The sequence below is a fragment of the Rhinatrema bivittatum genome, chromosome 13 (assembly GCF_901001135.1).
Source record: "Rhinatrema bivittatum chromosome 13, aRhiBiv1.1, whole genome shotgun sequence".
Classification (NCBI taxonomy): Eukaryota; Metazoa; Chordata; class Amphibia; order Gymnophiona; family Rhinatrematidae; genus Rhinatrema; species Rhinatrema bivittatum.
In genome coordinates this window covers 80,798,514-80,822,159 of record NC_042627.1, presented here as the reverse complement: position 1 = coordinate 80,822,159, position 23,646 = coordinate 80,798,514, and the positions used below count along the sequence as shown (strand labels likewise).

General features: G+C 48.2%; 1 protein-coding gene across 4 annotated transcripts; it reads right to left on the bottom strand.

The window, feature by feature from the left end:
- Window positions 1-15,258: 15,258 nt before the first annotated feature.
- On the bottom strand, window positions 15,259-22,810 carry SKOR1 (SKI family transcriptional corepressor 1). Of its 4 annotated transcripts, none has more exons than XM_029575233.1 (9): window positions 22,601-22,810; window positions 19,927-21,488; window positions 19,373-19,445; window positions 19,121-19,237; window positions 18,520-18,591; window positions 16,976-17,050; window positions 16,628-16,702; window positions 16,104-16,169; window positions 15,259-15,928 (listed from the first exon to the last, which is right to left on the bottom strand). In XM_029575233.1, the coding sequence occupies exons 2-9, from the start codon at window positions 21,475-21,477 to the stop codon at window positions 15,789-15,791; spliced, it is 2,169 nt and encodes a 722-aa protein (XP_029431093.1). In that variant the 5' UTR covers window positions 21,478-21,488; window positions 22,601-22,810; the 3' UTR covers window positions 15,259-15,788. The 4 variants fall into 4 exon arrangements, with proteins under 4 accessions (XP_029431093.1, XP_029431094.1, XP_029431095.1 ...); XM_029575234.1 differs by lacking the exon at window positions 22,601-22,810 and adding an exon at window positions 21,629-21,745; XM_029575235.1 differs by lacking the exon at window positions 18,520-18,591.
- Between the last annotated feature and the right edge of the window lie 836 nt (window positions 22,811-23,646).

Below are 23,646 nucleotides of genomic sequence, written 5' to 3'. Positions count from 1 at the left end.
AAGGTGCTACTATTTATTGGCATTGTTAGTCCAATAAAAAGGTGTCACGTTGCAGAGCTACTGGTTTGTTGGTTGACCTTTGTCTCTGTGAATCTGCTGAGAAACAGGAAGGAGAAATCTAGTTTTATGGTGGAAGGAAAAATGATAGGAACAGTTCTGAGCTCCTTGCGCTGCAATTACATCAAATCAAGGGGCCTATTTACTAAGCATTTTTCCCAGAGACACAAAATGTAAGAAAACCTTTAGTAAATAACCCGCCAAGGAGGCAGAAATGCTCTGGCTTTTTCAGTCGCCCCTCTCTGGAGGACAAGCGCAGTCCGGCTCAGGACGGGATTAATCGCAGTTCCCGCATGCGGCCACTGGGTGGCAGCAGGAGGGCGAGGAATGTGCGATCTATGTTCTGCAAGGGCAGCATGGTCCCCCCTCCCCCGCCGCCAATCTTTCTCTCGCATCTGATTGGAAATTGGGAAACTAATTAACTTTGCAGTTTTGCTTATTGGTGTAATGTCAGCAGCCAGTGGCATGATCCTTGCTAGAACAGAGACATCCCAAGGAATGTCCAACTTTAACCAATACGTGTCCGGTGTCAAAAACAGCATTATCCGAAGTAAAAGGTTTAATAATAATATCCCAGCCTCCTCCATATAATATACCAGTGTAATAAGCTGCCTTGCTGAGCTAATGAGGTTTTATTTATTTTTCTGCTTCTCTCACAAGGGCATTGTTTCCAAATGGGTTACTTTGTGTATAGCATGATGGGGCCGAACCTCATTCCTAAACCAGGGTAATCTCAGTCTCTCAGATTTACTGTGGTCTTCTTAATGCATTGAGCCCAAAAAAAAAAGCTTCTTTCTGGCATTCCTAAGCTGTACTGGGTGCAGGCACCAGATCAAGGTGCTCCTGAAATCTTCTTAATCAGGTCACTGGCGCCCAATGCAATTAGGACTATTCCTGTAGTTTCCGCCACCTTCTTTTGCTCTCTGATTGCATCCCTTGGCACTCGAATCTCCTCTCTTCATATGTTAGTGGCTTGGTTCTGACACTTTATCAGAATTGCCGTCCTTGTGTTTTCCTCCTTTACCACAGGGTCTGGTTTCCTAGCTTCAAGCTGTTTATCGGTTGAAATGGGAATGTCCCAGGTGATCTGTCAGGGTCGTGATCCCAGTGCTTTTCTGGTACAGCGATGTTATAGTGTTTGCACAGTTCCCAGTGGATGAGCTGTGCCCCCTTATTAAGCCTTTCTGTGCACAGTTCTTCTGACATCAGCACGTCGCACCAGGTGACCAGATATGTAACCATCTTCGGCTGTCAGGGAGTTGAAGAAATGATTTATTTATTTTATCAATATTGCACCTTTTGTGACACTTCAAAGCAGTTTATATTCCAGTAAGAACATAAATACAGGAACATAAGAATTGCCATGCTGAGTCCGACCAAGGTCCACCGAACCCTGCATCCTGTCTCCAACAGTGACCAATCCAGATCGCAAGTACCCGGCCGATCTCATCAAGTAGATCTATTTCCTATTACTCACTCCCAGGGATAGCAACACCTTTCCCTAGTAAATGGCTAAAACTGTGTTATGAACTTTTTTTTTAACCTCTTTTAAATAGGGACGTGCATTCGTTACATCTGTTTTGGCGGTATGCACGTATCTCACCGACTTTCTAAAACATACAGAAAATGGAGAGTATGTGTGTATTTTTAATAAAGAGATACACACATACTATCCATTTTCCATCATGTACTAAAAATTCAGCAAGGTACCCACTGAACAAATGCACAACCCTACTTTTAAGCTCCGCTATGCTCGGCGCTTTAATGGCGTCCTCTGGCAACAGATTGCACAGATTGATAGTGCACGGAGTGAAAAAGTTCTTTCTATGATCTGTAATGAATCTGCTGGTTGTTAGTTTCATGGAGTGTCCCCTTGTGTTCGTATGATTTGAAAGGGTAAATAACAGTCCTTTACCCAACAATCCCACTCATGATTTTATAAACTTCTATCCTGTCCCCTCCCAGTCATCTCTTTTCATGCCTAACATTCTATTTGCTTTTTGACCGCCACTGCGCACTGGTTTCAACGCACTGTCCACAGTGACTCCAAGGTCCTTTTCCTGGGTGGTGACTCCCAACACGGGACCCAGCATCGTGTACCTGTAGCTGGGATTATTTTCCCCCACGTGCATCACTTTGCACTTTTCCACATGAAATTTCGTCCGACGTTCAGTTGCCCATTCTCCCACCCTCACAAGGTCCTTCTGCAGTTCTTTGCAGTCCGATGCTGTTTTAACAACTTGGAATAATTCTGTGTCATCTGCAGATTTGATCACCTCACTCACTGTTCAGTTTTCTAGATCATTTATTACACAGCACAGGTGCCAGTACCATCCACTGTGGGGCTCCACTAACAACCTTTCTCCTTTTGAAAAACTGACCATTTAGTCCTGCCCTCTGTTTCCTGTATTTTAACCAGTTACCATTCCAAAATAGGATATTGCCCCCATCCCAAGGAGTCTCTTGTGGGGCACTTTGTCAAATGCCTTCTGAAAATCCAAATACACCTTTACCCACATGTTTATTTGCACCTTCCAAAACACTCTACAAGACTTCCCTTTGCTAAAACCATATTGACTCTTCTCAATTAAGCCATGTCTATATCTGTATGGCCAGTGATTTTAAGAATGGCTTCTACCATTTGCCCAGCACTGACATCAGGTCCACCAGCCTATAGTTTCCTGGATCACCCCTGGAACCCTTTTTAAAAATCGACATTGCATTGGCCACTATCCAGTCTTCAGGAATTGTGGCTGTCTTAAATGATAGGTTGCAGATAATTAGCACCAAGTTAACAATTTCATGTTTTAGTTATTTTAGAACTCAGGGGTGAATGCCATCTGGTCCTGGTGATTTGTTACTCCATTGTGACTGATATTGTGAGATTCCAAAATAGCAGAACACGGCACTTCCACTTTGTGAATCCTGCAGTATTTTCCCTGGTGGTAAAATACCGCCAGACAACATACCTAAGCAGTAAAATCTTCCCATAAAATGTGTGATTTATTTATTCTATTTATTTAAAATGTCTTACATTCTGCCTTTACCCACCAAATATTGTTCAAAGTGGATTACATTAGCGACATTCATAATTAAAACCAGAGAGACAACATAAAAGATGACAACATTCAAAATTAATCAAAAACAAACAGCATAAAATATAAGTAAAATCTTAAATATAAAATGATGTTAAGTTCAGGTCCTGCTCATCCCTCAGACTGGCTGGCAAAATCATTCCACGATTCTGGGCCAGCAAAGAAAGTGGCCCTCACTTGAGTCTGCCATAATCCCTAATCTCTACAGATGAAGCGTTTGAAATTTGAGGACTGTAAAGAATGCACTGAAGCATAAATAATTCACTGTCATGGCTTAAAGGGGCTGTTTGGCCCTGAGTAACCCCCTGCTGAATGTTGAAAAAAAACCCATAGGGGTCTCCATAGACCTTTTGTACCATTTATTTATTTAACATGTTTTGTATACAGTCATTCGGTTTCACCATCAGAACGGTTCACAGTAGTCAAGAAATAATATATTGGTTACAAATATCATTGCAGCAAACTGTCATATTGAAAAAGTCTGGAGTTAGAAGGTTCGTTAATTACATATAAAATTATTATTACATATTATCAATCTTATATAGCAGCAGAGTTACTACATATGTTAAAGTTAATATATACATATAATAAAAATTGTTGTTACATATAGGCTAGGGGTAATAAGTGAGATCAGTTGCACATTATCTTAAGTGTTCACTTGGTGGGCATTATTTAATTGATAGAGGGATGGAGCATTTTTCTTGGTGTTGGGTTGCATGGTTGATTGGTGGTCTGGTTGATTGAGTAGGCTCTGGTGAAAAGCCAGGTTTTCAGGTCTCTTTTGAAAGTTTTGATATCTGGTTGATTTCTTATTTCGATTGGTATTGTGTTCCATAGAGTGGGGCTTGCGATGGCTATAGCTCTCTCACATGTTGAGTTCAGTTGTGTGGTTCTGGGTTGAGGAATTTTGAGGAGGCCTTTGTTTGTTGAGCGTAGGTTCCGTTTAGGAGCGTGGATTACGATGAATTTGCTCAGCCAGTTGTTTTGCTGTCCTTGGATTATTTTATGCAGGATTGTAAGTACTTTGTATTCTATGCTGTATTTTATTGGGAGCCAGTGTAAAGAGATGAGGGTTGGCGTGATGTGCTCGTTTTTTTGATCCAGTCAGAATTCTGGCGGCTGTGTTCTGCAGGATCTGAAGAAGGCGGATGGTTGCAAGTGGTAGGCCAAGGAGTAGAGAGTTGCAGTAGTCCAGTTTGGAGAAGATGAGTAGTTGTAGGACCGTTCTGAAATTTTCGTGTGCGAGGAAGGGTTTGAGACGTCTGAGCGTCAGTAGTTTGTGGTATCCTTCCTTAATCTTGTTAGTTATGTGGGTTTTGAATGAAAGATCTTTGTCTATGGTGATTCCTAGATTTCTCGTATGAGTGACAGGAGAGATTAAGGTATTTGGGTTTTCTGTTTTGAGTGGTAAAATGGGGGTGGTGGTGTTTTTTCTTTCGAGGATGATTAACTCAGTTTTATCAATGTTTATTATGAGTTTCAGGTCAGTTAGATACTTCACCCCCAGCACCACCACCACCACCACCACCATCATCCCTGGAGACAACTGCAGTAAGGAAAAAAAGTAAAAAAAAGTGTTTTAAAGATCCTGATCAGGCCCTGCCCCAACCGCTCCCCATCAAATACAAATTCTGGCCTCAGGAAATCAAGACCCCCCCCCGCCTCAGGGCCCTCCTGAAGTTATAATTTTAGCCCTAGAGATACAGTGAGGGCCTGGAGTAGGGTCTGCTGATGCCACCAGGCCTGGAGCCTAGGAGATGCTTCTCTTCCCACTACACCACTAGGGGGGGGGCCTAGCCTTTGGGGCCAACGTGGTTAGGAGTGGGGGTCTGACCAAGATCTTTAAAAATTGTTTTTACTGTTTTGCTTACTATGGGTCAGCAGGTGCAGTGAGTCAGGGGGGTCTATGGAGACCCCTGGGTGGGTTTCCTAACTTTGTTGGGGGGGGGATTACTTGGGGCAGAGGGCATAGGCCTCACAATCACTGAGATCTTCTTTTTGTCTTCTCTGTCTTACTTTTGTCTTAGGTTACTTGATATTATTGTTGTATCTGTGGACTGGGGTGAGAGTCGCCCTGCAGGTTCTCACCGCCAGCAGGTGGACCCAGGCAAAGCAGAGACTGGTCTGGAAGAGACCGGTCTGCAGCTTCACCTTTACCAGCCCACGTTCCCCTCGGGTTGGGCCTTTGGGTGCTGGGGCCCAGCAGGACTTAGGCGAGGGTCTCTGCTGATGACTACGGACGTAGTCCAAGGCCAGGCCAGGGTCGAAGGCAGGTGGCAGTCGGGTGACTCGAGAATCTGAGCAAGAGTCGAACCTGGTATCCATCCAAGGGAGAGAAAGCAGGCTGGGTTGGAAAGGCAAGAGCAGGCTGGCAGATGAAGGTAGGAACAGGTGGGGCAGAAGCAACATGCACTACAACGTAGTACGATCCGTCCGAGGCAATGAGAGAGGGGCAAAGCAGGACCTTTATAGAACTAAGCATGTGATGGCATCAGGGGGCACCATGGGGCTTTTCCAGCCACAGGCCCTTTAAGTCTGCTTGAGTTTGGCATGAGCACATCTAGGGGAGCATCAGAGGGCTGCAGGAGCGGCAGCATCCAGCCACGTGACGGTGGCCTCCTGTCGTGCCTCCAGGAGGCCAACATTGGGGTGAGTGAGCTGGCACGCGAGGTCACCTGCGAGCCGGGAAATGAACATAAAAACATAAGAAGTTGCCATATTGGGTCAGACCAAGGATCCATCAAGCCCAGCATCCTTTTTCCAACAGTGGCCAATCCATGCTATAAGAACCTGGCAAGTACCCAAAAACTAAGTCTATCTCATGCTACTGATGCTAGTAATAGCAGTGGCTGTCAACTTAATTAATAGCAGGTAATGGACTTCTCTTCATAGAACTTATCCAAATGTTTTTTAAACCCAGCTACACTAACCACATCCTCTGGCAACAAATTCCAGAGATTAATTGTCCATTGAGTGAAAAATAATTTTCTCTGATTTGTTTTAATTATGCTACTTGCTAACTTCATGGAGTGCCCCCTAGTCTTTCTACTATCCGAAAGAGTAAATAACCGATTCACATCTACCCGTTCTAGACCTCTCATGATTTTATACACCTCTATCATATCCCCCCTCAGTCGTCTCTTCTCCAAGCTGAAAAGTCCTAACCTCTTTAGTCTTTCCTCATAGGGGAGTTGTTCCATTCCCTTTATCATTTTGGTAGCCCTTCTCTGTACCTTCTCCATCGCAACTATATCTTTTTTGAGATGCGGCGACCAGAATTGTACACAGTACTCAAGGTGGGGTCTCACCATGGAGCGATACAGAGGCATTATGACATTTTCCGTTTTATTCACCATTCCCTTCCTAATAATTCCCAACATTCTGTTTGCTTTTTTGACTGCCGCAGCACACTGAGCCGACGATTTCAATGTAGCAATTATATCCTATATGTGTTATATTTAATGCTGATTTTACATTAGGTATGTATTCTATTTTTATTAACCACCTCGAACAATTGTAGAGTGTGGGATATAAACGTTTTGAAATAAATAAATGCTCTTGGGGAAGTTAGGTACAACCTTTGAGTTGTAGGTACTTTAAAGAACATACCTTGCATTTTTGAGGCAGCCACATTATTTGATTGGCATTGTTTGTTAATGAGCTGATTAGCATGCATGTGTATGCTAATCAGCTCATTATAATAGGGCTGGTGTCGGCAGCAGAATAACGCAAGCTATTTGAAAGACCTTGCATAATCCCTGCATTAGGCCACTTACCGCGAGGTAATCAGACTACTGAGGCTTTGTGAATGAGCCTCTAAGTCTGTATCTGGAGGCTGAAGTGACACGGGATTTGAACCTTGGCTTTCCTGATTCTTATAAAACAAAATAAATGCTCAACTGGTCATATATTTCAATAACATTTTCAATGTAACACACACTTTGTGAATTTAACTCTTTTTCCAACAAAATTTATGTAGGACCGACACTCAATGGGCTTATAAAATTGTAAAACCCCCTATAAGTTGAAAGTCAACTTTTCTTTATTTCAAATTTTTTATAAAAACTTATTTTGTAAATATGTATCAATTCCTCATTTTAAGATTCCAAAAACCCGACAGTTTAGATGAAGTGATGTAGTTTGTCTCATTTGAGTTTGAAAGAGAGGTGAGCATTGGGAGTGAGAGACCCCCTGAGGCGGATGGACAATCGAAACATGATATCATGTTGGGGTGGGATTGGACTTCTCATGACAAGATGAGGGCAGTTACTGCGTGAAGCTCACTTGAAAAAGATAAATTGCTCTGAAGAATTGGGACATTGTTTTTTGGAATCTTAAAAAGAGGAATTGATACATATTTACAAAATAATTATTTATAAAAAATTTGAAATAAAGAAAAGTGGACTTTCAACTTAAAGGGCTTTTACAATTTTATAAGTCCATTGAGTGTCTGTCCTACATAAATTTTGTTAGAAAAAGAATTAAATTCAAAAGTGTGTTTCATTGAAAATGTTGTTGAAATATATGACCAGTTGACCATTTGTTTTGTTTTATGAGTATTGGACTGTGAGGTTTTCTGGAATATGGAGTATTGGGATTATTTTCCTGATCCTTAGCCACCAGGATCCAGGCATGTGAAGCAATAGCAGCAGGAGCACTTTATTCACCCAAAAGTCTATCTTAGTCTCTTTAGGATTGATTTTTTTATATAACCGCATAATTAGGGAACTTTATTTTCAGTTTTTATTTTATTTTTCATGGGAATGTCACATAAAAAAGTGGAAGATAATCTTTTTTGTTCACTGATTTATCTTTTCCCACTTATTTTTTTTCCCCATTTTTGTTCAATATAATAAATACTGAGAAATTCCCTGGAGAAAAAGATAAACTGAAAATGAAGGTCCCTATGTATAATCAGTATAAAAATAATTTACAAATAAACCCTCACAATCATAAAAAATAAAACAAAAATTAAAAACAAGAACTAAAACAAACTAATCAAACACATTAAAAACAACAAAACAAAAACCATCCAGCTGCCTCCTTCCTCATCCTTGCTTCTACCACCTTAGGGAACACCTGCTTGTAGAATTTCAGGTAATTGAACTCTGGTAGACTGTTTTCTGTCTGCAGAGCCACAATTAAGACTTGATTTGCATAACATTTCAACTAAATCTGAGCTAAAACCACTGTCAATAAGCAGCCCTGAGAAGATCTCAAATCTTGCCCAGGTCTATACCAGTTCAATTTATCTAAAAGATACTTTGGACTAGGGATGTGTAGGGGGAAAGATTTGTTTTCATTTTCAGCTCGTTTTTGGGAGATTTGTTTTCCATGAATTTCAGTTCGTGGATTGTTTGATTCATTTCAGTCATGAGAAAAAAATGATTCAAATAATAAATTAAGAAACACCCCCCCCCCCCCAAATCAGCCTAAAAATGAAAATGAGGCCTCCTGGGTCCTACATCTGCCAGCCCGGAAAAATACCGGAGCCAGGATCCCCCCCCCCGGCCCCCCCCGGCCCCCACTTACCCAGTCCGGTGATCTTCCAGTGAGGCCTACACCCAGATGAAGCCTTGGCCTTGCATAAGCTGTGGGAGCCTTCTGTCACCGCGACCCTGGCCTTCACCTCAGCTGAAACTAAGCCTGAAGCCTGGGCCTAGGAAGGAGACAGGAGGCAGGACCCAGGCCAGAGATTAGGTCCCAATGCCTGGGCCTTAGCCCAAACCCAAACCCAGGCCTGACACTATGACCCCACCCAGAGGCCAGGTCCAAAAACTGAGGCCTCGGCCCAGGCCTCGCAGCTGCTCCCTCGTCATCCTCGTCTCGTCCAACACCATCCACTGCATCAAAACTGTACAACTTGCTGAATATCAAAATGGCACCATCCTTGGGGTGAATATGCCGGAGTTAATTAACTCTAGAGCAACCCCAGCGGACTGTGTTAGAAGAGAAGAAAAGGATGATGAGGGAGCAGCTGTGAAGCCTGGGCTCTGGGCCTAGGCCGAGGCTTCAGCATCGGGACCCAGCCTCCATGTTGACTCACAGCAGCAGAGCTGGGTACAGGCTCCAGCCTAGGCTGAGTACAAGGTATCAGTCTCTGCGTTGGCTCATGGCATCGGGCCTAGGTCCAGCCCAGGCCCCATCGTTGGGACTTGGCCTCTGTACCAGGTCATAGTAGTGAGCCTAGGTCCAGGATCTGGCCTAGGTCGAGACCCAGGCATCGGGACCCAGCCTCAGAGTCAGGTAATGACATTGGGCCTGGGTCCAGGCTCTGCCCTCAGCCTAGGCTGAGTCCCTGACATCAACACCCGGCCTCCAGGTTGCATCACAGCATTGGGCCTCCAGAATGGGTCACAGTGGGCCTAGGTTTATGCTCTTGCCTAGGCTGAAGCCCAGGAATTAGGACCCAGCCTCTTAGGTCACAGCCCAGGCATCAAGGCCTGGATTCTGTGTCAAATTGTAGCATCGGGCCTGGGTCCAGGCCATCAAGTACACAACAGATCAGGTAAGACCTTTTTTGAGTCTCAACCTAGGCCCCGGCATTGCACTCGGGCCTAGGCTGCGGCCCCTTCTTTGAGCCTCATCCTATGCCCTAGGGGAGGCCCTGACTTTGGACCTAGGCTTAGGCTGTGGCGCTGGTGTCGCACTAGGGCAGTGGTGGAGAATTCCAGTCCTCGAGTGCCACAAACAGGCCAGGTTTTCAGGATATCCACAATGAATATGCATGAGATAGATTTGCATACAATGCAGGCAGTGCATGCAAATCTTTCTCATGCATATTCATTGTGTATATCCTGAAAACCTGGCCTGTTTGTGGCACTCCTGGAGTTTGCCATCACTGCACTAGGGCGTAAGCTGCAGCTCCTGCTTTGGGCTTAGGCCTGATGCATTTTGTTTTCAAATGAATTCAACAAATAAGGTTTGTTTCATTCAGAGGCCCCCAATTCATTTTGGGACATCCCAAATAAAACAAATTTGCCTTATTTGTCCCATTTTTTATCATTTGTTTGAAACGAATGCACATCCCTGTTTTGGACTGGTAATTCTCCTGGAACAGACGGTGATAGCCAATAATTTAAATGGAGCCCTCTCACCCTTGCACATTTGGGCTCTCTAAAACTCAGTTTAGCAGCACTATTGGGCAGTAGCTGAAGCCTATAAGTAACTTGCTTGGAAGCCTCAAGGACTGCTATAAGTTACTAAAGCAGACGCTACTTATTTTAAAGCACAAGAGTCTACAAAAGGGCAAGAAGAATTGATGTGAGCTTTAGGCAGTGTCTGCACATGTGCAATCCCGGAGCAGGCTGAACATTCCTCATCCCCACCAGCTAGGGAAGATGATACAGACGTGCAGTCTGCTCAGGTTATGTAGTCACAGCTGTGTTGGCTTCTGGGCTGAAAGTGAAGTAAGAATTCCACTAAGGAAGAAACCGCAGCTGCCATCAGGGATGCAGGTGCCCTCTACTGCCCTCTGTGTGTTTGCCCCTGCAGGACTTCACTGCAGCTGTTCGCTCCCCAAACCTGCCTCCTGTCTGCTTCTCCATTTATCTGGGAAGCTGCCAGCACAGGAATTCCTTTGTCTGGAGGTCCATAAAGTCGGTATACTGCAGCCTTGTAAAGCACAGAGATAATTTCCCGGCAGAAGTTAGACAGGATTAGCTCTGTGCCACTTCCCCTCCCCCATCCTTATCATCCGGCCCCAGGCGAGAGAGAGAGAGAGAGAGAGAGAGAGAGAGAGATTATAAAGAGCTCCGCCCCTTATTAAAGAGAAGCAGGCCGATATTGCATGGTGCGCTCGGCCGAGCGCACTGTTTAGTACGCACTTGGACGTGCGTTTTCGATGCGCATCCACTATCCCTTATACTATAAGGGGTTTTGCATGTCAAAAACGCACAGCAAACCCCCTCGGGAAACTAATAGCGCTCATCACATGCAAATGCATGTTGATGAAGCTATTAGTTATTCACCTGGGATACCGAAAGTAAAATGTGCAACCAATCCGCACATTTTATGCTCAGAAAAGTGTAGAAAAGCAGAACAAAAACTGCTTTTCTGTACACCCTGCGACATAATATCCTAGCGATATTAAGTCAGAGGAAACAAAAATGTAAATAAATAAATAAAAGTGCGACGGCTGGTCAGATTGAGAACAGATGCTCAATTTTACCAGCATTCGTTTTCCTAACCTATGGCTGTCGGCGGGTTCGTAAAATTGGGCATTGGTTTCCTGAACCCTCTGACAGAGTCACCTTTACTGGGTTGCCGCTGATAAGGAAGTGCTAGGGCAACGCTATCATCCCTAGTGCCTCCCTTTTAGCATGACCCTTCTTTTAAGTACAGGATGGCGTGCCCAGGAGAGGTGGCTGGACATGCGTTGGGAGAGTGGGCGCTCAGCACGGAGAGCCCATTCTCCCCTGCTTCTTATTGAATTGGCCTGAAGGTCTCCTAACAGCAAAGTATCGAAACAAACATTTTAGTCTTTCTTTTAAGTCTCTCAGGTACTTTGCTAAGTTCCTGATGTTTGGTTTGCAGAAAAAAACAACAATAAAAGAAGCCTGAACCAGAAGGTGAAAGGAGCCAGAAATGCCATAAAGCGGTGCTGAGCAGGGCAGGGGGAGTGAGCCCCAGCACTGCCCTAGAAGAAAACGGAAAAAGATCAAAGTTTAGAGGAAAATAACTTTAAGTGCATGTGGAAAAAAGAAAGGTGACAAATACTGTGGGGTTGTGCAGGATTCCCCTCTGTCCTGCCCAGTGATAGGAATGATTACGTTTCTCTGCCATGAAATAATTCTCCCTCCATCCTGAAAACGTCAGCAGGAGCTCCACCTGAGATGAAAGCTAGGAGACGATCAAAAGAGACCAAAACAACTGCCAGGAAGAAAATGAAGTATTAGCTAGGCTGGCTGGCTTAATATTTATGTGGATTTCTTATGTCTTTCTGACTAAGGAATTCACCCAACCTATGAGAGCAGTAACTTTCAGCCAGAGACCCGTAGGTGGGTGTAGCAGCCTAACAGGTCCAGTCTGAAAAGATGGACAGAAAGTGAAAGAACAACCTCACAGCAAGACATAACATAGTATTGCTGGCAGAAAAAGACCAAATGGTCCATCCCGAATGCTCAGCAAGCTTCCCATGGCAGTCAAAAGCAAACAGAATGTTAGGAATTAAGAAGGGAATGATGAATAAAACGGAAAATGTCATAATGCCTCTGTATCGCTCCATGGTGAGACCGCACCTTGAATACTGTGTACAACTCTGGTCACCACAGAAGGACGACCAAAATGATAAAGAAGATGATATGGCTCCTCTATGAGGAAAGACTAAAGAGGTTAGGACTTTTCAGCTTGGAGAAGAGACGGCTGAGGGGGGATATGATAGAGGTGTTTAAAATCATGAAAGGACTATAATGGGTAAATATGAAACAGTTATTTACTCTTTTGGATAATGCAAAGAGTAGGGGGTTCTCCATGAAGTTAGCAAGTACCATATTTAAAACAAATCAGAAAAAAATATTTTTCATTAAACACATAATTAAGTTTTGGAATTTGTTGCCAGAGGATGTGGTTACAGCAGTAGGTGTAACTGGGTTTAAAGAAGGTTTGGATAAGTTCCTGGAGGAGAAGTCCATAACCTGCTATTAATCAATAGGGAATAGCCATTGCTTGTTGCTGGCATTAGTAGCCTGGGACCTATTTATGTTTGGGTACTTGTGACTTGGATTGGCCACTGTTGGAAACAGGATGCTGGGCTCGATGGACCCTTGGTCTGACCCAGTATGGCAAATCTCATGTTCTTATGCTCAGAAATGGTGCTGCATGGTTTGTTAGCCTTATAAGGCATGGAGGAAAGTACGTTTTCATCTGCTTTCCAGGATAGCTTATGGGTTTGGTATTAAAAAGCTGGCAGGGGAGCAGTCATGGATTTGGTGGGGTTCCAGAAGGCAGGTGCTGCTCCTACGGTTAACCCGTCTTTTGATTTGTCAACAGGGTGCCTAAGGAGACTCCGAGGGCCGGAGGGCTTGTAGACGACCAGCCTCGCTCTCAGAGCCTTGAAGATCAGTCAGAGTTTTGAATTGACTGCTGCCAGTTTTTGTAGGATGGGCAACCCTCATCTCACTGTGCCATGGGCAACTGCACAGCTGGCTCTAGCCAAAGGCCACCCCTGCAGGAAAGGTGTTGGCAGAACGCAGGAGGAAAGCTTTATTCAGAGGAAGGGAAGGTCTTCAAGAAGATCATAAAGTGAGACTCCAAGAGGGCGGCCTCGGGAACATTAGGAATTGTTTTTTTTCATGGACAGGGTAGGGAAGGCATAGAATGGCTGCCTGGATCAGGTGGCAGGGCCATGTTTAAATAGCAGTGAGGGTGCACGACAAAGTGCCTAAGATCATAGGTTAGACGGTAACAGGCAGCAGTGCAACCAGGTGGGTCTGGCAGGCTCGGGCCGATTGCTTAGCAATGAAACCATGGGAATCCATCTGAGATAACAGAGCAATGGACAGGAGACCATTGCAAACCTCCAAGCCCCAGCACAGGAGCTTTCAGACCTGCTGCGATGGCCACCCTCATTAACCTCAGAGAAAAAGGGTTCCTGACGGCAGCACCTTTAGTAGATTCGATTTTGCACATCTGGACAGCCCGGCCTTTCCCCAGAGCCCTGCCTTGGTTATAAAGCGGGTGTAACAAGACTGGGGAATTATCAGCTGGAGTACTAATTACTTGTTCACTAACGTAATCAGCACTGATTGCTTTTCTTAGCAAGTAATCAATTACTGATTATTGATTACTTTTAGATTACTTCAGGGCCAACAATGGTTAAATTTTCCTGAAGCTGAGCCAGAAATTCCCAGACGCTGCTTTCCAGTGATTTTGGGGGTAGGGGGAAAGTGGTGCAGCTGAAGGAAGTGGATCAGCAGCAGCAGCGCTTGGGCGGAAGATCTCCTGTGCAAGCTGCTGGCTCGGGACGGATTTCACCGTCTGCCAGCAGCGGGGGCCAGGGCGCGGCCTAGCTGGTGACTGAAGCCATTTTCAAAGAATGCCATGGGGCGCACGGGTAGAGCTATCGCTCAAGTTACGCCCAATCTCTGCAATAGTTGCTAGCATTTGCTGCTGTCTGTCTATCTGTCTTTTTTAATGAAAGAGGTGCCCCACTCTGACCAGGAGCTGAAAGGAAGTCTGGAAGACGTTTTGGGCCCTTCTGTTCTGAATGTAACAGGCCTCCTCCTCACACAGGACTCTGCCCTCCCCTGAAAAGGCCACATGGACCAAGCACTTTCCCCACACTTACAAATGGGGAAACGCTGCAGTACATCTGCCCCATTAATATAATGAATGCACTTGTTTTCAGTCTAAGAATAAGATCGGGGATAAAATCATTCGAGATGCCTTTACTTTTAATGTACAGCCGTTGTCTGACTTATCTGCAGACAGAAGCCTTCTTCTCTCCATTTCTCTGAAGCGGGATTTGAAAATCAGGTTTATCCCAGCAAAATCAGGTTAAGGTGCGAGCGCCGGCCCGTGCACTGCGGCCCTCTGCTGGCGGGAGCCAGAAGTGCAGCAGCGAACCCCCCGGATCCAAGCCAAGCCCAGGCGGGCCCCTCATGCTCCCCACCCCTGGAGCAAGCTGCACCCCCCCCCCCCTTCTTCCTTTCCTTACCCCTGAAAAGGGATTCTGGCCTCCGATAGCCCCAGGGAGGAAGGGCTCTCTCTCTCCCCTAACCTTGTGAAAAGACCTAAGAGCGGATCTCTCATTGAGCCGAAAGCGGAGGCCCCGCTGGAGGCCCCGCGGTGCCGCCGGCACATTTGCCTGCAGTGTTTAATAAACGCAAACAAAATCCACACGGAGCGCCTGGAATAGGCCCAAGCTGTCCCCCAAGCACTTTTCCTAAGAAAATAAAATATCACCCCCAGGAAAGGGGCGCTGGGGAGCTCATTTCTAAGCCTCTTCCCGTCGTGCACGGAAGGGGCTTGCAGGTGTCCAGAGCCACTGCAGGGGGGGGGCTCGCCCCTTCTTTACCGCGGCTCCCGGGTGCCATTCACAGCCTTTGCCGCATTTTTGTCTTTCAGCCTCGTTTCATAAAAATAAAAAAAAAGCCTCCGGCTGGTTCAAGGGTTGGTGTTTTTTTGTTTTTGTTTTTTCTTTTAATTTAAAACAAAGTCACTTGTACAGTTTTTTTTAAACGAGTTTTTTGTTTTTTTACACGAGTCCATAAATTGCTCTTTAAAGTGCTGCTTAGAATTTACAACCGTTGATAAAAGCAAATAAAAACCGAATAAATAAATGAAAAATCAATAAATACGGTATCAATAAAATCACCACCACGTCTATTGCACAGTCACTTCCCCACCGCGTAATGAAACCGGGACATACAATATGTATTAAAGACAGTGAATACAGAGACGCTCCTGGAAGAGGCATTTATATATATATATGTATACTATATATATATATATATTTATATATTCTATTCACAGTCGGTAGTACTGTAATGTACAGGGGACCTTGTGGCTGCCCCCACGTTTGCGCGTTCTGTACACGATTTACAGGTGGAAGCGCAGCGCGCTATTTACAGAGCTGGGTCCGTGTCCGCAGGGCTTGGAGTGCGCGGGGGCGGGCTCAGGCCCCGCGGGTGCCGGTCACAGGTGGTGGGCGCTGCCCCACTCCTTGCAGGCCTCGGCGCCTTCCCAGGCTCGTCGCAGGGTCCAGAGCTGGATCACGGGGGCGGCGGAGGGGCTTTGAAGGAGCAGCTCCCGGTGCAGGGCCTTGGAGTCAGCATCTTACAAGAGAAATGATGGAGAGCATCATGGGCTTCTGAAGGGGAACAGACGACCAAGACATTACTTCTCCCGTGGCCGCAGCCGAGCCCCCGCGCCAGGGGTACAGGGAGGGCAGTGCCCCCCCCCCCCCCCTCAGACCAGGCTCCCCTCCCCCTCCCGTGTGGAAGAAAGTACCTTTGAGTTTCTGCTGAATGGCATAGCGCGCCTTCCGCTCCTGGTCTAACTCATTGCACAGAGTATCTGAGGGAGACAAAGGAAAGAAAGTCTGCACCGGAGCCAGAAGAAGAGGCCCCAGCAGCGAATCCGGGAAAAAAAAAGGAGCAGGCACGGACGGAGAGGCGAGAAGCAGAAAACCTCCAGTCACCCGTGGATTAGGCGCTTAGAATAGAGAGTGCAAAATTAAAAAAAAAAAAAAAGTGGAGTGGGAGGCAGCCGGCTCTAACCACAATTAAAGCAAACTTGGGCATTAGCACAGGTAATTTTACGCCTCGATTTTTAATTTACAAAAGGGAAGGAAATGGCTGTGCTTAGGCCCTTCAATCACTGCTTGTAATGATGCCTTCCAGCCCTTTGTTGCGCTTGTTTGCAATTCTGAAGCTAATCGGAGTATACAAAGGATATTACATTTACCCCAAAAAAAGTTAAATTACCTTCCATTGCGAGCTAAATGAGTGCGCTAAAGCCTGAAGGCCTCTTACCTCTCACAATCTGCAGCTGCTGCACCATCTCCTCTCTATAGGCCAGCTCCCTCTTCATCTGGTCCTGAAAGTTATCTGAGAAACGGAAGGCAGGGTTAGGTGCTGCTGCCAGCCCTTGCCACCCAGGGGTGCACGTTCCCGACAGCCGGCGCCCTAGCCTTCCCCCTCTCTGCTATTAATTAGAGCTCCGGAGCAGTGGGATTTTCGTGCAAGGCCTGCGCCTGCCTGCGCGTCTACTGCTTCCGCCCAGGGTGTGGGGACCTGCAGCAGATTCCCCGGCCCTGCCCGGGAGTCACCAAACTGCAGCTGGAAACTGCCTCAAGTTGGATAAGAAAGTGCAGCCGGTACCTTTCAAGCTCTGAAACTCGCGCTCCAGTTTCTTTCGCAGATCCATCTGCTCCACTAGCAGTTTTTGCAATTCATCTGTTAAAAACATGGACCTCGGGTGAGCACAAGTGTGAAGCTTCCCAAAGCAAGCCCGGTATGTGGGTCCTCCCCGCACTACAAACTCTATCCCCAGCTCCAAATACACAGCAGACTCCTCCGGCCATCCCCCAAGATCTCCGCTCAGCTCCAGCCCAAATGCAAAATATAATACACGGGCACATGCAGACTCCCACCCCCTTTAAATGGCCACAGAAATATAAAATATCGACAGAAAACAAACAACCGTGCGCACACACTATGTGTGTATATAGATATTACACACATATTTGTGCGTCCGCGCTTATCTATATAAATGCTTGCATTATAAAGCTGTGAGGTCTGTGCCCTGCATTTGTTTCCCGTGGAAGAATGGCTCTTTTACTATAGCGCAATGAGGCGTATGGATGCATACTCGCATATAACGCACTGCTCTATCATACAAATGGCTCTTGTTCAGCATTAGAAATAAACTTAACAGCCAGTATGGTTAAAGTCTGGGGCATTACCAGCCCCCTCGATCTGCCCGATCCGTTTCCGTTTCAGGAAGGATCCGCACACGACCGACCTCAGCCATTATAGAAAGTGACGTTAAAAAGAGAAGGGGGTGAATTGAACCCTCTAATAAAATTAACATCCAAGCGCCAAAAAAAAAAAAAAAAAAGTCCCAATAGAAATAAACACAAGAAATTCAGGACAAGCCTGAATTGATTAACATTTCGTATAGAATATACTAATTCCATAACAGTGCTAAACTAATACAACAGTGAGGCAACGAAATCGTTATTCTACAGCACTTTGAGGACGAGATACAGAGTATGGTAACGATACAAAACGACAATAGACGGTAGTGATGCTATAATTAATTACACGATTTAGTAAAGTGGTCGTACAGAACAGTCGGGCGTTAATTACATAGATTGCTGTGGAATTCAAACATTTTCCCTCTCTGTAGAAAAGAAAAAAAAAACCCCAAAACACATACACACAAAACAAATTAAAAAGCAAAACAAACAAAAAGAAATTCGATCACTTAAAATTCCTAAATGATTCCTGACGGAAGTGAACTACGAATGCGGGGCCCATTTTCTTCAGACTGGGGCAATGATCCTGTCTGTAAGGAGGGACCGGGGGATCTGGGGCAATGATCCTGTCTGTAAGGAGGGACCGGGGGATCTGGCAAACTCGGGACTTCAGCCCAGCAAGGCAGCAAGAAAAAAAAGAGACTTCCTTAAGGAGTCCTGGGACTGCAGCAGGAACCCAACTCATTTAGAAATGCATCAAGCACTGAGAGAGGCCGTTTTTCCCTCGAAGGAGCTTTTTTTTTGGTTTTTTTTTAATTTGGGAGCTTATTCCTCTTTTTTTCCACCCTCGGGTGACTGGAGTTAGAAGGAGCCCGAGCTAACCCCTGGCTCTTCAAGCCTTCCAGAAGGGCTCCCGTCTTTCCAGGAAAAGCTCAGAAACCTCACCTTTCGCCATGTTCTCAAAGTCTTTTTCTACAAGCTGGGCGCCAGCACCATCCACTCTAAGCCCTTCCTCACCTGTAGTGGAATAATAGGAGCTGACAGGGTTACGCGGCCAGGGCAAGGAAACGCGCAGCGCCGCGCAGCTCAAAGAAATTCAGCCGACAAGAGCAAGGCAAGCCCCAAATCTTTAATGGTAGCAGGCTGGACTGACATTACAAGACAGAAAACAGTACACAACACATTTGTACAGCAGGCAGGCTGCGGTAGGGACTTATTCTGAGATACCCTGCTTTCATCTTTATTTTACTAAACAAACGTCTTCACAGCAAAGAAAGCAGCTTGCAAGTGGGAGCAGACAGCATCATCTGAAACTCAGAGATCACCCAGTTCTTTAAATATTTAGCTGGTAAAAAGCTGCAGGGGACAGGCTTTTTACTGTTGATTTAAACCAGCTCCTTCCCGGTCGGAACAAGCGGTGTCAGAGGATCTTTTATGTGCGCGGACTGCAGCCCTCACTTGGAATAAAAGGCTCCTCGCAAGAGCGGCGCATACAAGCAGCCCTGGAAGTAGGAGAAGCCCCAGGGCGACAGAGTTTGCCTCTTACCTCTGTCGGCATCGACCGGGCTGGGCTGGGCGAGGTGGTTCCTTTGTTCCATGTAGGACTTTCGGGTCTCCAGCTCGTCCGCCGCCGCCGCGGAGCGCACCTCGTCCGCTTCGTGCTCTGCGAGGAGGAGGAGAAGAAAGGGAGGATTCAGAAAGGCAGCAAAGCCCCGTAAGACATAGCGACCAGCGGACTCATCTGCTCTGAAATTAGACGCAATATAAGTGCAAAAGCGACCCCCCTGCTGCTGCTCACCGGTGGCCTCGGGGTAAGTGCCGGCCGGGCTCTTCAGGAGCTGCACCTGCCCTTCGCCTTCCTGCGCGTACACCTGCAAGCGGAAGAGAAGAGAGGAGTTCTTAAGCCCCCGGCCCTGCTCAAGGCAGATTTGTTTATTCCGGGAAGAAAATGCATTCATTAAAGCCCATGAACATTGGAGGGTCACAAAATTATTTGCAACAGTAACGCAGATGCTGTAATCTCTGCTTTCCCAAAAAGAAAGAAAAACAGAAGAGGGCAAACGTTTTACTAAATGCAATTATTAGTGCTCCAGAGAAAATTACCCCATTTAAAATTCACTGCCCAAGAGCTTTCAAAGCATCCGCCTAATTTGGGGTAATTTCCCGCTGCATAAAGGGAGCCCTATTAGGCCGCCTCCTTATTTGTATTTGAATGCGCCTGGATGTAAATTTTACAGCTGTTCAAAGGGGTAAATACAAATCAGCCTGGCCTGTATTTGGAAGCCGCGTCTGCTCTGCTCTGCCCTACCTCCCCCCTCCCCCGCGCAAGAAAGCCTCCTGCACGCTGCCCACCTCGTAGCCCTCCGCGCCGGGCCCCGGCAGCGGCGGCTCCTCGTCGTCGTCCTCCTCGTCGGGGCCGCGGTTCGACTCCACGTCCACGTCGGGCTCGTCGGCGGTGTCCGAGCTCTCGCTGAGCAGGTCCGGCGAGACGTAGCCGTGCGCAGCGCGGTAGGGGCCCCCGGGCTCGCGGCTGCCGTACAGCTTGGCGATGCTCTCCGCGTCCTTCACCACGGGCCGGAAGGCGGAGACGTAGCGGAGCTTCCGTCGGGCCGCAGCCCCCGCGCCTGCCTCGTCCCCGGAACGCTCCTCTGCGCTGGGGCAGCGCTCGCTGCCCTCCGCCCCCTGCTGGCCGTCAGCGGGACTGCAGGCCCCGCCGCCACCGCGCTCGGCCTCCAACTCGCCGCCGGCCTTGGGCTGAGCCTGCGCCGCTGCCGGGTAGGGGCCGACGGGGAGTCCCCCGGCCGCCGGCCAGAAGACGGGGAAGGAGGGGTAGACGGCGTCCTTAGCGGCGGCGGCGGCGGCCCCGGCTGGCCAGAACATGCCAGGCAGGCCCTTCCCGGGCTCCGCGCCGCCCCCGCCTCCTGCGCTGCCGCCGCCGCCGCCCTCGTCCTTCTTGGGGCAGAGCCCGAAGGCCGGGAAGCCGTAGGGGTGCGGGAAGAGCGGCGGCGGCAGCTTCTGCAGCAGCCCGAAGCCTTTGCTGGGCACGGGGATGAGCGGGTAGCTGCGCACCTGCAGCGAGGCGGAGGCGGGCGCCGGCGAGCCGGGGCTGGCGGGCCGCAGGCTCTTGGGCGGCTGCTCGGGGCCCTTGTGCGGGGCGGCGGGGCCTGCCTGCTGCTGCTGCTGCAGGGAGAAGGTGCGCTTGCGGGTGCCCCCGTTGAACATGGCCTTGACGTCCTCCCAGGAGTGGCTGAGCTCGTCGCTGGCCCCGCGGTCGCTCAGGCGCAGGTGGCGGCGCCAGGAGTTGAAGTTGGCCGCGTCGGGCTGCGTGTACTTGGCGTCGGGCGTGCGGTGCGAGTGGAAGATGAACTTGTTGGGCGAGAAGTAGAGGCTGCAGTAGGCGCACTTGATGCACTTGGCGCGCGAGCTGTTGTAGCGCGCGGGGATGAAGGAGCCGCGCGAGCCCCAGGCGCACTCGTGCACCACGTCGAAGGCGAAGTTCTCGGGCAGCTTGGGCGGCTTGTGCTCGCCCAGGAAGGACTTGCACAGGCGCTCCGCCTCGCGCTTGGTGATCATGCCGCAGCGGCGCGACGAGATGGGCATGGCCCCGGCGCGGCGCAGGATCTCCAGCTGCACGGGCGTGCACTGCACGCAGGTGATGCCCAGGGCCACCCGCCGGTTGTGGATCTCGTTGTAGCTGTAGCTCTTCAGCAGGGTGTTGGAGATCTGCGCCAGGCACAGGCGCTCCTGCCCGTCGATGACCAGGGAGACGATGGGCACGCCGTAGAGCGACGCCTCGCCCACCTGGTTGGGCTTCAGGGCGTAGGGCGGCTGCAGCTCTGGCTTGGAGGGGGGCGACGAGCTGGCGTCCCTGGCGGTGCCCAGCGGAGCGGCGATGGCCTCCATGCCCTGCGCAGCTGCGGAGAGGGGGAGAGAGAGAGAGAGAGAGAGGCCAGCGTTAGACCTGCCGAGGCTGACGGGAGGAGCAGGGCGACGGAAGGACCCCCTCGCCCAGCCGCAATAAAAAACCTCCTTCTGCTCAGTGCACACTGCTTACTTTGCAAACGCTTCCTCTTCTTAACCTATGGCAACCCCGCTTGAGTTCTCCTTGTAAAGTTATGGGGGGGTTAAGTTACACTTGTTCCAAGTTATTAAAAAATAAAACCCAACAACCACCACCAACTTACAATGAGAGTGGATAACAGAGAACTTAAAGCAAATCCTCGCTTAAATAAACTCAGGCTCTTTCTTTTACTCCGGCGGTGACTCGCTAGCCCACCAACTGTATTTAACCATCTCCTCCCCTCCCCATCCCACACCGTCACCCAAAAAAGGCAGCCCGGAGGAAGGGAAGTTCAGGTTCTTGTCAGTAACTGGATACAGAAATTACCTGACTTATTTAAAGGCTGCAAATGTATTTAAGAGAATGTGCCAGCAGCTGGAGTCAAGGCTGCTCTTTTTTCCTCTGACCTTTTCTCAGGTTATTTTTAAGTAGAGGATGGCTCGATGAATACAACAATTTGAGCAGCCAGAAATTCATCCCTTTTAATGTCTTTACAGAAGATTAGCAGCGAGGAAGATTACTTAACTGTGCCATTTAAGAGTCCAACACGTAAAAGGAGCAGAAGGAAGTGGGTGCCAAACAAATTAGCTTATCTAAAAGGATTGGTATTAAGCAGCTTTAATTGTAATTACACAAAATAGCAGAAGTGTGCTGAGTTAAAATGTGAATAAAACTTCCATCCCCCCTATAATTAAAGCTCCGCTTGCTTTCCTAACCGCAAATAGGTATTCAGGATAAAGACAACAACAATGAATCGGAAATGTAGGATTTCCAGACCATGTTATATTCATTGCACAAGCGCATGCTACATGTAAAAATGTGGAATAAAAGCCCTCAGTGTCTACAAAGGAGCCGGAAGTCCCCGGTTTCTGCTTGCAAAGTGCTCTCGGGTTATTCAGGATGCAAGGAGCAGAATCCTGCAAGCAGTCTTTGCAACGCTGCGTTAAAAGAAGACCCAGCAGTTACCTTTTCGTATTTTTTGTTCTGGAAGATGCGGTGGGAAATGCAAGTCCTTGCGCGCGTTTTCCTGGCAGGTTTGCGAGTTCCGCAGAGGGGGCTAGGACGCCCCTGCGGCAGAAGGCATGAGGCCGGCGGGCCGGTCTTAGCCGAGGCTGCGTCCTCTCTGGAGATGCCACGGGAGTGACCACATGGTCAGTGCGCTGGAGGCTGCTGAGCCTTCGCTGGAGCCGCCGCGCACTGAGCCGCCGACAGCTGAAATACGCGCAAGGCACTCCCACTTAGCAGCAGCACATTTACATTAACCGTTTGCCTGCAGGACCCTCGCAAGTGGCATTCATCGTGGCAGGCGAGGCCATCAGAAGGCGGGCTGCTGCTTTAAGAGAGCCCACACCGCAGGCTGGGGGGGAGGGGAGAGCGGAGGTGGGGACAGGGAAGTCGTGTGCTGTCCAGCAGCGCCGGGCCGGGACCTTCAGGAGGCGGTAAGTCCCCTGCTCCGGGATAGGTAGTGACCTGCGTGCACTGCAGCCGCAAAGCCAGGGCGATCAATAGCTGGGAAAATCAAGGGATGTATTATTTATCGCGCAGAGAGGGGAGGGGGGGGGGGGGAGACTAATCAATTCTCGTTTTAAGGTAAAGACGCCACGAAATTCGACAGAAAGTCATCCCGGGGTATTGCTAATGATCTTTTCGGCTGCATAATTAGGAAGAGCATGAGCTGACTGTTTTTTAAACTTTGCATTCAGAAGCAGCCCGAGGGGGGGGGGGGTCAGGCAGCAGCCCCCCCCAGCCCCCAGCCTGGCGTTCTTCCGGGGCTGCAGGCCCAGATGCTCCTTGTATGCAAACTCTGGGACAGATTTGTGCAATACTGGTTGGTAAGTGGTGCAACCCGATGCTGTTTGTATGAAGTATTTATAAACTGATCGATAGCCATCATTCAGCTCTGCGGGGACCGGGCTGGGCTATCAATGAGCCGGGCTCCTCTGCAGTGCAGGACTGGGGGTTTCTCCCGCACGTCTGGGACGCAGCACTTTCTCTTTGTGATCCCTTAACAA

What these genes read in the sequence shown, in the direction of transcription:
- SKOR1 (XM_029575233.1), bottom strand. Translation starts at nt 21,477, where the DNA reads ATGGAGGCCATCGCCGCTCCGCTGGGCACCGCCAGGGACGCCAGCTCG. An exon ending in CTTTGAGAACATGGCGAAAG is followed by an intron (nt 17,051 to 18,519) that starts GTGAGGTTTCTG and finishes TGTTTTTAACAG; the next exon opens with ATGAATTGCAAAAACTGCTA. An exon ending in GCAGCTGCAGATTGTGAGAG is followed by an intron (nt 16,170 to 16,627) that starts GTAAGAGGCCTT and finishes TGTCTCCCTCAG; the next exon opens with ATACTCTGTGCAATGAGTTA.